We start from the raw sequence: 13,520 nt of genomic DNA on the forward strand, positions 1-13,520 counted from the left end.
TGTGGAATTTCATCCACTTAACATAATTCTTGTGGAAATTCCTTGATAAAAGCCCAGTAATATTTGCACAGATGGAGCGGGGTTACTGAGCAGGGTTTCAAAGTGCTCTACCTGAAGAGTTTGAGAAAAATAACAGGATACAAGGATGGTGCCAGCACTAGCAGAGTGATAAACATACTGTCACTTACAAATATTTCCTGTTTCACCCTGAGAAAGAAATGAATGCATCTGTTGGTTTGAATGATATCAGGCACCATCTTATTGGAGGAAACAGTGCAGTTGGGTGCTGCTCTGAACGCAGATGGATAGTTTTCCTGACATTTGCTCATGCAGCAAAAGTGGTGTTTTGAGCTGCCATATCATGTTTGTAAAATTCCCACAACTAAGTGCAAATTAATTTGAAGCAGAGTAAGCAGAATTCCAAAAGAGCACTGAGCAAAGCTCATCGCTTCTCACTTGTATCGCACAACAGTAACAGAGTAACCCGGCACGTCCAACCTAGCATAGAATTTTTTTAACACTTTCTGGAGTATGGAAACTTGAAATCAGGAGCAATTAGAAATACTTGTCTTTACTCTCTAGATACTGGGCTAGATGCTTCTATTTGATGTCATCTGCTTGTAGTTGTGCTATGCAGAAACAAACAAGAATATTTTAGTGATTGGTTTCAGTACATTGTGAATGTTCACTATTGCACCAATAGCACTTTGCCTGTCATTGTGATATTTAACATTTAGCATTTAGTTGCTTTAGATATTTAAAGCACTTCACAAATGCCTCAGGAATGTAGCAGGTAGGCTCTTTTGTCATATTTTCAAATTCAACAAAATCAAGATCAAATTAATCTTGCCTAAATAAATACCGTTCTTTGCATAAAGTGAGTTTAGAAGTGCTCATGGTACTTTATGGGCAAAAAGCAAGAGGTGTGTATTATATGGCAGTGGAATCCCTCTTCCCTATATACTGCACCAAAAACATGCAAAAACACCATGCAGGAGGCTGAACTGGCTTATACTGCTAAGTGCTCTCAGAGGCCAAACCTGCCCTTTCTGTACAGAACCTGGAAAGTCACCTGAGACAACACTTCGTGGTCCATATTTTACTAAAACGAGACATTTGGTGTAGGATATGGGCGCTCAGAAAAATCATGAAAAGGTGTGTGAGGGTCTGGGCCATGTATCACCTCCTGTGCAGTGCTTGGCTATGGGAATTACCTCACCCTGTGAGATAAAGGCTCTTCATCCTTCTCTTGTACAGCTGGTCAAATAAACAAGCCTAACACAGCACAGAGAGGCATAATGTAGATTTCCATCAGAATTTGCCTTATAATAATAATGATGCTCATACTTGCAGATTCCTACAATTATATTTAATTCCCTGGGAGTTATTACAGAAAATAAAAAGTCGTTCATGGTTGATGTACCCACCTCTGAATCACAACTTTAGGAATCCAGCCCCATTTTTATATGTTTTCTGAATGTTCAGATGATTACCTTGATACCTTTTTTGATCTCAGATAGCATGCTGTGTACAGCCTCAGGCTCTATAGTTGGATAACTGCTCTGCACCTTTGGGTACTGCAGGGAAAACTAGAGCCTTGTGGAGGGTACCCAGAACTACTTAATACTGCAAATATATGCTATTGCCACTGGAGATGTAGCAATAGCTCTTGGAGCATTTTGAGAAGTCTGCAATTACAGCAAAGTTATATTCAGCAAGGCACTTCACTTTAGTCAGGATCAGCCTCAGTTCCACTCATATACAACAGTTGAAAAACTGTTAAATAGCTATAACTTTTATTTTAAAGCACTCTGTAGAGAGCAGTCAACAAGAAATGTTTGTAATAGCAGTGTTGAATAAATTAGTTTCTGTTTATATTGTGTGCTGAAAAAACAGTATGAGTTCAAATCATAACCTACACAGTTTCACCCCCTAGATACTTGTGACTCATCTTCTTCCAATCCTTGACTGATTTCTGCATGGATTGGATTTTGGAGGGGGTTCTGCCCTTGGAAAATGTTGCAGCACGATGTGATGGTAGCAAGAGTCCTGTTCCAGGCACTCACATTCTGTATGACACCTGCATTTTCCATTCCACACCCCACTGCACGGGCTTTATGTTCCAGGGACAAGGATCGTGTCTTCTCCGCTCCCTGAGGACACCTGGGACATCAGGAAAATGCTAAATAAACTCACAGAAGGCTTTATATTCTCTCTGAGCCACCCATTTGTGCTACCTGATTCCCACAAACTCATTTCAGGCTGCCAGCCAGCTCAGAATATTAGCATCTGCCTAAAAGCTTATTTTAGCAAAATGAGGGAAAGTGGTTTTATTTAAAGTTTGTGGCTTTTTTTTCTGCATTAATTGCCTCCTTCTCTTTTTAATATTTTCAGTGCATCTCAGCCATATGAGATTGATTCAGAAGGTGATATAATTCAACCGTAATATTGATCCACAGCATTGAATCTAGAATATATTGCTCAGGAAGGTAAAAGCATTGTGAATTTATAAATATATATATTTTTTTAACTTGCTGCTCCAGAGAACACTCTCAGTTGAGCTTTGCTCTGAATTGTAATGCCAGTGTATTTAGCCAGAAATAGTTAGAAAGGAGATTACTATATATTTTTTAAATATGAGAAGATTTTAAAATGTGTTGTATGATTTAATGAGAGACACTTGGAATTCTAGAGGGGAGATCTGTGCAAATTCACAAATTACATTTCTTCCCTATTTTTGCTATTCCTGTTCAAAAAGCAATTAATTACCTAGGAAGATTTTTCTCAAGTCTTTCAAAATACCTGTTTTTTCTGTCTTTCTTTTTCTTCCCAATGCCAGAACTGTTACTCATGTAGACAATTGGTTCCTTGTGGTTTCAACTATCGACCTGGTTTTAATTGTAAATGTTGCTGTGGCTGAGGGCAGAGTGTCTGCTGGAGAGCACTTCTGTGCTGTGGGGCACTAGGAAACAGAGAAGGCTCGAGCTGTTGGATTGCTCTGTTTGTGTAGCTGCTCTGGGAATGCTTACCAGCCCTCCATTCCACAGCAAGTAGCTGACAGGGCAGTAGGTACATCCCACCAGTGGGAGCTGGTACATCCCAAAGCCCTCACCTGCTTATGCAAGCCAAGAGAAATATCTGTGAAATAGTACATCTGTTTGCAATGCTGCCTCCCACGCCAGCTGCCTTGCTCAGGAGTTTCCAAAATCAGCTCTTCCTGGTGTAGCCAAGCACTGAGGGACAGAGCACTGGGTCAGCTCACTCCTGCACCCCCGTGACCCCACACAGGTCTAGGTGTTAGATCAGGAGTTATGACTGCCATGCCCATCACATAAATCATCAGAAGTACACCATGACACTTTCATAACACAGATTTTCTGAAAGAAACTTCTGTGTTTTGTAGTCTCCTCTGTACTCCTGTTCTTTGCCTTCTGGGGAAGAAAAGCAGGTTAAGGAAATACATAGGTAGCACTGCTGATCCCTCTGCAACACACTGCTCATGGCAAAAATGTTCACTATCCTGCTGAAAGATATTGATTTTAAATAAGATACAGTCTTGGAATTTTTGCATGGCTACTAGAGAATATGTTGCCATCTTACACAGGTGTACGTTTTTTAAAACAATCTTGGTGTACAGACTTTATCAGCTGAATTATATTGAGGATCCATTTATACCCATTATGTGTAAATCTTCATCATCCCAGCACAGTCTAGGCTAGCAGAGTTGTAGAAAATTTTATGTTCTACAGCTCTGTGTGTGTTCTGTGCTTTAATTTGATGACTTCAATTTTATTTTACAATCTAGTGTTGGGATTTAAGAGGATTTGGACTTTACTAGCAGCATTGTCTTTCCATGTGACAGATTGGCAGAGGTGGGATCACAGAGATGTTTATCATGATTGACATGTCTGTTTGCTTATTAAACTGCTGCCTCACACAAACATATCTATTACCTCAGGTCCTATCAGAATAACACTGGTATTGACAAGGTGGTGATTTTCCCTTGGGAGTGAATGTCAATAATCACAGGGACATTTTTCGCTGAAAATTATTTCATTCTTGCATTGGCAAAAAGGTACACTGCCCCATTTTAGCTGCCCTGACATTACAAAAGCATCAAATGTCTTCATATACATCCAAGTAAATTTTCTACATTTAAACCAGACCAAAACATTGAAGAATAGCCAATGGAAATGCTAACTGAAATAGAGAACATCTAAAACATTTTGGTGTTTGACAACTAATATGTACTGTGGCCTGGGACCTTATAGGGCTGCAATCATTAAACTTTATTATGCTGCACAATGTTACTGGGACACAGACACTTCCCAAATGTGGCTGTATGCTGTGTGAATCCAGTGAATTTCACAAATTTGTCTTCCCATAAGCATGATTACAATAATAACAATGGTTTCAGAAGCTAAAAACTGCAGCCTTTTGTGGGACAAGCAGCCGCTCTCATTACAGCTGAACCCAATGTTCTTGAATTATCAGCAGCTCTCTGTTTTTCCTTTTGCTTTCCTTTTTGCCCTTACTCCTGCCTCTCCTTCTAGCTCCATTCCAGCCCCTTCCTTTTGGGGCCTCTTAAATAAATGAACTCAAATTCTTCTCATCCTTCGGAGTTGTTTCTAAATACTCTCTTTAATGCATCACCTATTTTGTTCTTTCTCATTCCCTCCAAATCTACAAATAAGGATCTAGCCCCAAGTTTCCAATACCCTTACTTTCCTGTTGTATCTTCAGTACTTGCTTTGCATAACAAATAATAAAGTCTACTAAATAAATAATGAAGCCTAATGTGGGTACTTTGTTATACAACTAACATAGCTATTGTGAAAACCCCATTGATTATACTGCTTAAGAAAAGAATAATTTGCATTTTAATGACACAAAATTAGTTGCTTTTCACTTCATAAGGCATTTAAAGCAAAGCAAGGATATGGCCATTATATCTGAGCATATACTGCCTCACCTCTTCCTCTAAGGCCAGGCACATCCCCAGATGAGGCAGGAGAGCACTGGAGGTAAATACAACACAAGAGGGGAGCTGCTTAGGCCAAAGGACAATGCTGCCAGGAGAACAAATAGCTCTGAACTGGTTGCAAGTAAGCTCACAGAGGAAGTTACAATGTTTACAGCCATATACACCTTGAATTCCTGCAACCATATTCCAGCAGAAATAGGGACACACACACTAGATACCATGAAATTAACTTTGATCATTTTTGAAAGGGTTGAGAGGATGTGACTCTGGGTGATAGAAGATGATCAGACTTGATGGCAGAAATGTCACTTCTACAGCCCTATATTCCTGTGTCTCAATTAAAATGAAGACTTTGTTCTGAGTAAAAAAGTGAGAAATGCTGTTGGAGACCAATTTGTACACGTGAAGTTGATCTTGGATGGCAGGATCAAAAATACTGGCAGGTGGCTGCTTCTGCATATCTGTGCCAACAGGATGGTTGCACAGCCAATTGACATCTGTGTACATCCTCCTCATGGCTATGGCAGTCCTTGACTGCTGGTGATCAATCACTTCATTTAACCAGCTAAAGGTTAGGTGTAAAATGATGCAGGTGAAGGAACCCTTCCTAAATGATACAAAAAAGCATGTTTTCCTAGAACATGGTCCCAGGGATAAAAGTCTTTTGCCAATTGGATTGAAATAGATGGCTTAGAACAGAGATGTCATCATGCCAGGAGGAAAGCAACACCATAGCAAACACACACTGCAGGAAAACTAAGACAGAAAATGACAGAGAAAAAAGGAAAAGGTGAAATACTGTTCCTCATGTAAAGGAAACAGATACTTACAGAATTTAACTGTAACATACAATCACACTTGAATTTAATTTCATAGATTTTTTTGAGCAATAATTGGAAAATCATTTGCTGGCAGCTCATGTGCTGGCATTGTGTATCTGCAGACAGTGATTGCATTACAATGAGAAGTGGGATGCCTGAAATGAGAACTCCACCACCCCGCTCTGTGCCAGCTCCCGTGTTGTTAAGCAGTCCATGAAGCAAGGCAAAGCACTGGAGGGAGTGAGAACATGCTCAGCAACAGCAGTACGTGAAACTCCAGCCTATAACTCCAGCCTATATTTTCTCATAGCAGAGAGGGTTCCAGGTTCCTCTAAGCTCTACTTCAGCCCATTCTCACTTGGCAGAAATGAAGCTGCAGAACATGACAAATATTAGAGAGGAATTTCAGGATTCCTCAAAAATAAGAAAAAAACAGTCAGTTCAACTGTTCCATTTAACAGGACAAAGCCCATAGACTGTGAAAATTACCAGAATTGACATTCAAAATGATGAGTCAGGTCCCTGAAAGAATAATGAGATGGACTACAAAATGAAAAGACATTTAAAAGAAGAATGCCACTGGGAATTTTTTTTGCTGTCTTCTGATAAGTGATCGGTGTGTGTGCCCTTCTTTCAGGCACCCAAGAGAGGGGGCTAGGAGGAATATAAAGAGATTTTAGATTCTCCTCCCTGTTTCAGTGTCACTAGCCTGAATGGCATTTGCTCCTGTGTCATGCGATGCTGTCATGGTTGCTGTGCAACTTCATCTCCCCTGCCAGTTTAATAGGGAACTTTATCTGCTTGTGCTTAGGTAGTATTTTAATGTTATTTCAGCAGCTACAAGGATCAGGAGTTTAATATTTCAAAGAAGAAAAGTACCACTAAAATATCTTTAACTTTATTGTCAGCTTGGAGCTTTAAGAATAATACCAGAAACCTTGCAATTTACAATGGCACCTTTAGATTTAACAATGCTGGAAAAAAGAAATCCCACTTGTGTCACTAAATCCAACACTGAAGGGTTTGCACAGGTATTAGTTTTGTGATAAAAATGGCATGTAGCCAATGCTACCAGTGATCATGCATGTGCTATTTATGTTCTGGTATTTGCAGCATAAAATCCTAGATTGCGAAATCTCTTGTCCCAGCAGCTGAGGTGCAGATGGGCGTAGTGTGAAAGAATGAAAGGATAATAATAGAGACAAAATGTTATTTTTAACATGATGCCTACTCATGGTGAGGCATTTATTGCTTTTCATGCTAGTGAGGAGATAATCTTGGGTTTTTTTGCAGGCAGAAGGGATTTATACCCTTATCTACAGGACTTTTTAAATTCCCAACAGTATTGCTATACATAACAGGACTGATCCTAGTTATTTATTATTACAAAAAACTCTGTGAGGAGGCTGTTGCTCTGTAGCCCACTCACAACCCACCTTTCCTGCAGAATAAGTAATGAAAAGAATACTCCCCTGTCATGATATACCACGTATTATAATCCCCAGGGCCCTTCTCTTGTGGAACCAGTGTCCTCCTCTGGGATGAGATGTCACTGAGATCAAGGGAAGTTTTGGGTGTCTTGCAAGACATCAGGGTGATAGCTTCTTTTAAAGGAGTGGGTTAGAATACAGTTCAATGGCTGCTGCAGACAAGGCAATATGATAAATCTCAGTTAAAATTATATATTCTCCTAAATTTATTTTAAAAAAAAATTCCTGGATTATGTAATGTGTAAATGCAGTTCCTTAAGTGTTCAACACAATACTAGCAGTTCGTTACTTCAGATTTGTGTTGCGGACCATTCACAAGCAGTCTGTCTGTAAAGTGCTCTGAAGTGTTTTTGTTGCATTGTGAGATTGTCAGAGAAGTGGGGTGATGGTTGGAAGCCCCAGCATTCAAAATCCTCAAGTGAAAGAATGAGATTGGAAATCATCTTGAGAGTAATCTATTTATAAACATTTTATTTCTATTGAATATTTTTATTTTTAAATTTTTTAAAATTCAAGATCCTTACCCTCTACTGATGGGACTGCTTGGGGGGTTAGTTGTCAAAGGCAGACTGGCCTCACAACTCAATACTATAAAAGCAGGTGGGATTTGAAAGGAATTGGTAAACAGGAGAAGAACAGAAACTGGGGAATGCAGACCTCTGAGTGATGCTCTAAGTGGGTTCCTGGGGTGACCAGACATTAAAGATTTTGAGTGGGGCTGGGAAGAGAGACAGGCCCACAAGCCAAGTCTTAGTGATATCTCAGCACTTAATAGCAAAACCAGGGGATGAAAGAGGGGCTTTTGAATGAAATGCTGAGTGAAGAAATCCCAGCAGTGCCTTCTGCACTTTGAAGGCATTTAAGGCATCAGGAAGAGGGTCCAAAACATAATACAGAGAATGCTGCCCTGGAGTACTTGGATTATAGCCCTGTCTGTGCTAACAGTACTGCTCAGTGACATTATTTATCTATCTATCTATTTATTTATTTATTTATTTATTATTTTTTTTCACAGTGGCAGCTAATTGTTCATTCTTTGTTTTCTGGCTCTGATTCTGTATTTTGTTATAGTCACACTCTTATTTGCATTATTCCAGGGTTTGATTCTTCCTTGGCTGTGGGTTGAGTGAGGGAGCAGAGAGGGAAAGAAGAGAGCAGCTTTTCCTTTACTCTGTGGCAGCTTGCTGTCCCTGGCACGCTGCCTGGTGTGCTGAGGCACTGGAGACGTGACTCTCTCCTTCTCCCTCATGAGCCCTCTCTGCTCAGCTGGAAAATGTAATGTGCTCAGCCCCAGAGCTTTCCGTGAGCCAGCTGTGCCACCTGGGCCTGGCTGCTGTGGGGTGGAGGGTGCTCAGGTAATGGAAGACAAAATCAAGTCCCTGGTCAGCTTCTTCTCACTTCAGTTTTACAGATGGTTCATAAAGCACTTCCCATCAGTGTTTTATGGTTCTCCACCACCAATCTGTTGTTTATGCATCTCAAATGCCTTGGTGGCAGGATGCCTGGAAAATAAAATAATTGTTCTGTAGCAGTTTGTTCTGTTTTATTAACGATTAAAGTATTCATCAGTGTAATTCCCCATTAAATTTGCTCTTTGCTGCAAACCTCCAGGGGCCCTTCTTAAATTTGCCAAGTGTGAGACATTCATTTTGCTGAAATATTTTCTGTCAATGACACTGTTATCATCAGCAATGTGGGTAGCTATATCTACCTAACACTTTCCATTTATGACCCCATGCCCTTATTAACATAGATACATAAAAGTAGTGACATAGCACTGGGGTTTGGAAACATTTGCAGGCTCATAGTTTTACCAAAAAGGAGTAATCTGGTATAAATTGACCCACCATGGACTTCAGAGGATCGATTTCAAATTCCAGCTGCTGAACATTTAGTATGCAGTAATCTTGTTGAAAATCAGTGGAACTGTGGATGATACAAGGCTCTAACCACATCTTTCAACACTTGCATTACTGCTGCTAAAAGGGACTAGAGGCAAAGATGTTAATTCTGGATGGCTGCTGTGCAGAGGTGAACAACAGGTAGAGGTAAAACTATAACTATAAACATGATGTCTTGAGCCTATCTTATCAGCACAGTGAATAGAACTTGTATTTCATTTTTCAGGGTGAGAAGAGAATAATTAAGTCTTTGTGAAAGACAGCAACGATTAGGAAGAGAAAGTAGGACATCAGGCTTTGTGTGGACCTACAAAATGAGCCTACAAAATTTTCTTATCTCACTTCCATTGAAAAAAAAATGATATATCTGCCTTATATCAATGGAGATAGAATATTTTTTCCTTGTGAATCTTGAAAGCTGCAACTGGGTGTATTTGCTTTCTCATAAATTTGATATTAAAATAACAAGGGACCTTCCTGACCATGTATGTAGTCAAACCCCCAAATTACTTGAATTTTTGAGGAGTAGAAAGGGCTGAATGAGAAAGGAAACCAAGTCAGTGTGCAGTCCACACCTGATAGTCAGTAAAATCCAAAGGATGAATAGCCCATGCCTACTTCAATGAATGAAAATAAATGACATGTTTACAAAGGCTACATTTGCATAAAGGCATGTTTGAAAAGAGCTTAAAACATCTAAGTCATATTTAGAAAATTACTGAAAAGAAGGGAGCTTGATATAGCTGTGTTTCAGGAAAAAGACACAGGCACTGTTTTGTTAATATTGGGGATTAGCAACTTAATTAGCTCAATCTTTAATGCAGCAAATTACCTAGTGAAAATGAGACTAGCTAACATTTGCAAGGACTTAAAATATTTAAATCAGGAAAGGACAGATTTTCAATAACACACATCTACTAGATAAACGTTTTCCTCTAGATGAAAATTTTATTTTTTTAATATTTCTTCTATTTGATACCAAAGGTTAAATGTGAGTTTATTTCCTATGGAGATGTTGACACTGGGGACTGTTCTTTATCTCACTGCCACATAAATGTGATATCTAATTTCCTGATATCGTCATCTCAGTTACCTAAATATAATCTTTTTGTCACAGTGATTTTATGGCTAGAAGCCCCAGCCAGGTGGTCTCCAAAACTTCACATTGTGAAAAAATAGACTGAAAGACCTTGAATCACTTGCATGTGGTAAGAACCACAAAATCATCTTGGGAGACAGAATTTAGTCAAGTATTTCTCTGTAGAGATCACATACATTTGTAGGACAATATAGTTTCAAGGTTATACTTATAAAGAGGTGACCTGTGGGTTCACTGACATAACTAAAAAATTATTTTCATTATACTGTGTCAATGTTTCAGTGTCCCTTCAAATCAGAAAGTCTTGTTACTGCCCTTCATAATAAATGGGCAAGAGGGGTTTTTTTTTGTATTCTCTGTTTCAGAGTGGAAGTTTTTTGTGCAGAATGTAATCAGAAATAAAAATGTACTTTAAAAATATTATTCAAACAAAATCCTAATATTTATACTGTTTATCAAAGCTAGTTTGTAATTAGCCATCTCAATATCTTGGTTAGCTAAAAATGGTTTCATTTCACATAGAAAAAAAAAGAAAAAAATAAAACAGAAGAGACAGTCTTGAAATAGATTACAATCAAATGTTAAAAGATTAAATCAACTAAAAAAAAAGGAGGAAAGAAAGAAACATTAAAAGTATTCCCATTTAAGTAAAGTTATGCTTTATCTGGGACAATAACAACTGAAAAATTAAAAGAGAAATATATTTTGTATGATTATGTTCCTTTAGGCTTACTTTCTTCTATCTGTACTTTTTTAATGTAATGTGATTTTTTTACTGAATAATGTTTTTTTCCTTCTTTTAGTGGCTGAGCAGTAAGAATGAAGGCTTGGAAATGGGACTCATTCCAACAGAACAAAAAGCACTCTCTAAAAAAAAACCCATGGTTGTTTTTCCCTCTTTTTTTTTGCTTCTCCAAAATAAAACTTAAAACCATGTGTCCCATGACCAGGCATTTCAGCTTTTGTATTATTTGGTTCAGTATTGTGCACAAAACATTCACTGGTGCATTAGTGGAGAACATATCTTGCTAACCTGACATTGCCTTCTCTGCTCAGCCAGTGCAGGCTGTGAGTGCCCACTTTGCTCACACATTTTGTCTCCACAGCTCAAGGGGGAGATGAGCCCAGCATTTGAGGTGCTAAGATTTGGTCTTGGTCCTTTGAACTCTTAAGTATGGGGCTTTAGATGAAACCTGTAGATGTCTAACGTGGTTTTTTTTTGCCTCTAATTCTAGGCTTACTTTAACATTGTCCTGTCCCATGGACTTGAAGAATTTTCCTATGGATGTACAGACATGTACAATGCAGCTAGAGAGCTGTGAGTGCCCAATTGCTTTATCTATCAAATAACAAGTTTTTACCCTAATATTCAGTGATTAGATTGTATTTACATCATCACATTTGTGTGGTGAGACTCAGTATTCTTGTTTTGTAAGGGAATTATGATTATCACCATAATGTGAGGGTTGTCTGTTTCTGTGCTGCTCCTGCTCCCTTATCTTTCTCTCTCCTGGGTCACATCACCTTACCCATCAGAGTTGCATCACTTGCAGGGGCAAATACAGCAACTCTGTGGGAGAAATTACTAAATCTCAGGAAAGTGAGAACAATTATTACACAGCCAGGGATTTTCTATGTCCGATGGAGTTAGGCTCACTTTTGGGAAATAGAAGTGAAGTACCCCATGAGGCAGAGATCCTGTTAGTGATACCTAAGCTGGTGTGCTAAATCCAGGCAAGGCATGGACTGTGGAACCAGCACACACCCTCCATGCTGTGTCACTGCCAGCACACACCACAGCTCTGCCTCCACCTGCCCAGGTAACAAACAGCCAAAGCCAGGAGTGGCTTAGGCTCTGCCAGGCGCCAGGGGATCGTTCCCAGTATTCAGTAGGTAGGTACCAGCCTACCCTGATTTCTTTTTTTTTTTTTTATTTATGAGAGAAAGGACTTAGCTGTATGGATATGATCTGTGGCCTGCCACCTGCGTTTGTGCCCAGAGAATCTTAAACTACTTTGGGCCAGCAAAACCAGTTTTTGGTAGCAAACCAGGGCAGTACTTCAGAATATAACAGTGTTTACTTCTTGCTTTTAATAGAATAATGGTGTAGTTATAGCACCCAACAGCTAAGCGGAATTGTGCTGTTGTTAATTGAACAGTTTGAAAATGTAACTGAGATAACACATATTGAGTAAAAGACATGCTTCTCAGACATTAGAACATTTGCTCTTTTCTGGTCAGTTGCCATCTAATAAACTTTGATTCCTTTATTACAGTTGGCTACACCATGAATGATCTGATATTTGAATGGCTAAGTGATGGACCTGTGCAAGTTGCAGAGGGTTTAACCTTGCCACAGTTTATTTTAAAAGAAGATAAAGAACTTGGTTATTGCACAAAACATTACAACACTGGTGAGCATTATTCTATTTTTTTTTTCCTATTAATTGTTCCAATGGTATCTATTGTCAATTTGTAATGGAAAAATAGGGGTAAAATAAAAAAATGAAATTAAAATTTGATTCAGGCACACTTATTTTTCAATCTGAATAGAAAAAAAATTAACTCTGTTATTTTTTGAAAGATTTACTTTCAAAGTTCCCTTTAATTTCATTAAAGTATTCTAATGTCCTTAAAATCATTGAAGTATTTAAAATATTAAAAAACTGATAAAAAAATGAATTGTTTTGGTATCCTTAAAATGAAACCTTTTAATAAACTTACTCTTTTATTAAATATTGATTACTCACTTTTAAAGTTCTGATTTTTCTGAACCTAGTTTATTTCTCCAGCATATCAAGTTGCCAATTAGGAAAAATATTAAATTTTTACCAGCTTTTATATGTAGTCTAATTTATGAGATGTAGCATGTGAAAAGACAATGTTTTCATTGCTGATCTGAATAGTCTAGAGACATGGAATGTTGGAAATTTTTTGTTTAATACTAAAGTTTTTTTCTTTCACTTCCTCTTTAGGAGTTTATAATGCTATGTTTTCTAGCTTTAGCTCCACAGAGAAGAGGAAATTCTGTTAAAAAATTGATTTAGCTGCTTGGGGTTTATTTAATGGGGACAACATTTAGAGAACAGTTTTCTGGGTGCTTTCTGGGATTAAATATAATCCCTCTCGTCTAAAATAGCTTTTTCATCATTTCAGCATAAGAGCTGATCTGGTTGCATCAAATACATTTGTTTCAGTCTATGAAATAATACAATGTGAGATGTT

The 13,520-nt window shown here is 38.4% G+C and overlaps 1 protein-coding gene across 8 annotated transcripts in view; it reads left to right on the top strand.

The window, feature by feature from the left end:
• Positions 1-13,520, top strand: part of GLRA2 (glycine receptor alpha 2) — a 121,509-nt gene that overhangs the window by 33,493 nt on the left and 74,496 nt on the right. For all 8 annotated transcript variants that reach the window (XM_002197598.7, XM_030281188.4, XM_030281200.4 and 5 more), the window contains exons 5-6: positions 11,531-11,613; positions 12,572-12,709. In XM_002197598.7, coding sequence (XP_002197634.5) covers positions 11,531-11,613; positions 12,572-12,709 — 221 coding nt within the window. The remainder of the gene's footprint in view (positions 1-11,530; positions 11,614-12,571; positions 12,710-13,520) is intronic.

The sequence above is a fragment of the Taeniopygia guttata genome, chromosome 1, assembly GCF_048771995.1.
Source record: "Taeniopygia guttata chromosome 1, bTaeGut7.mat, whole genome shotgun sequence".
Lineage (NCBI taxonomy): Eukaryota > Metazoa > Chordata > Aves > Passeriformes > Estrildidae > Taeniopygia > Taeniopygia guttata.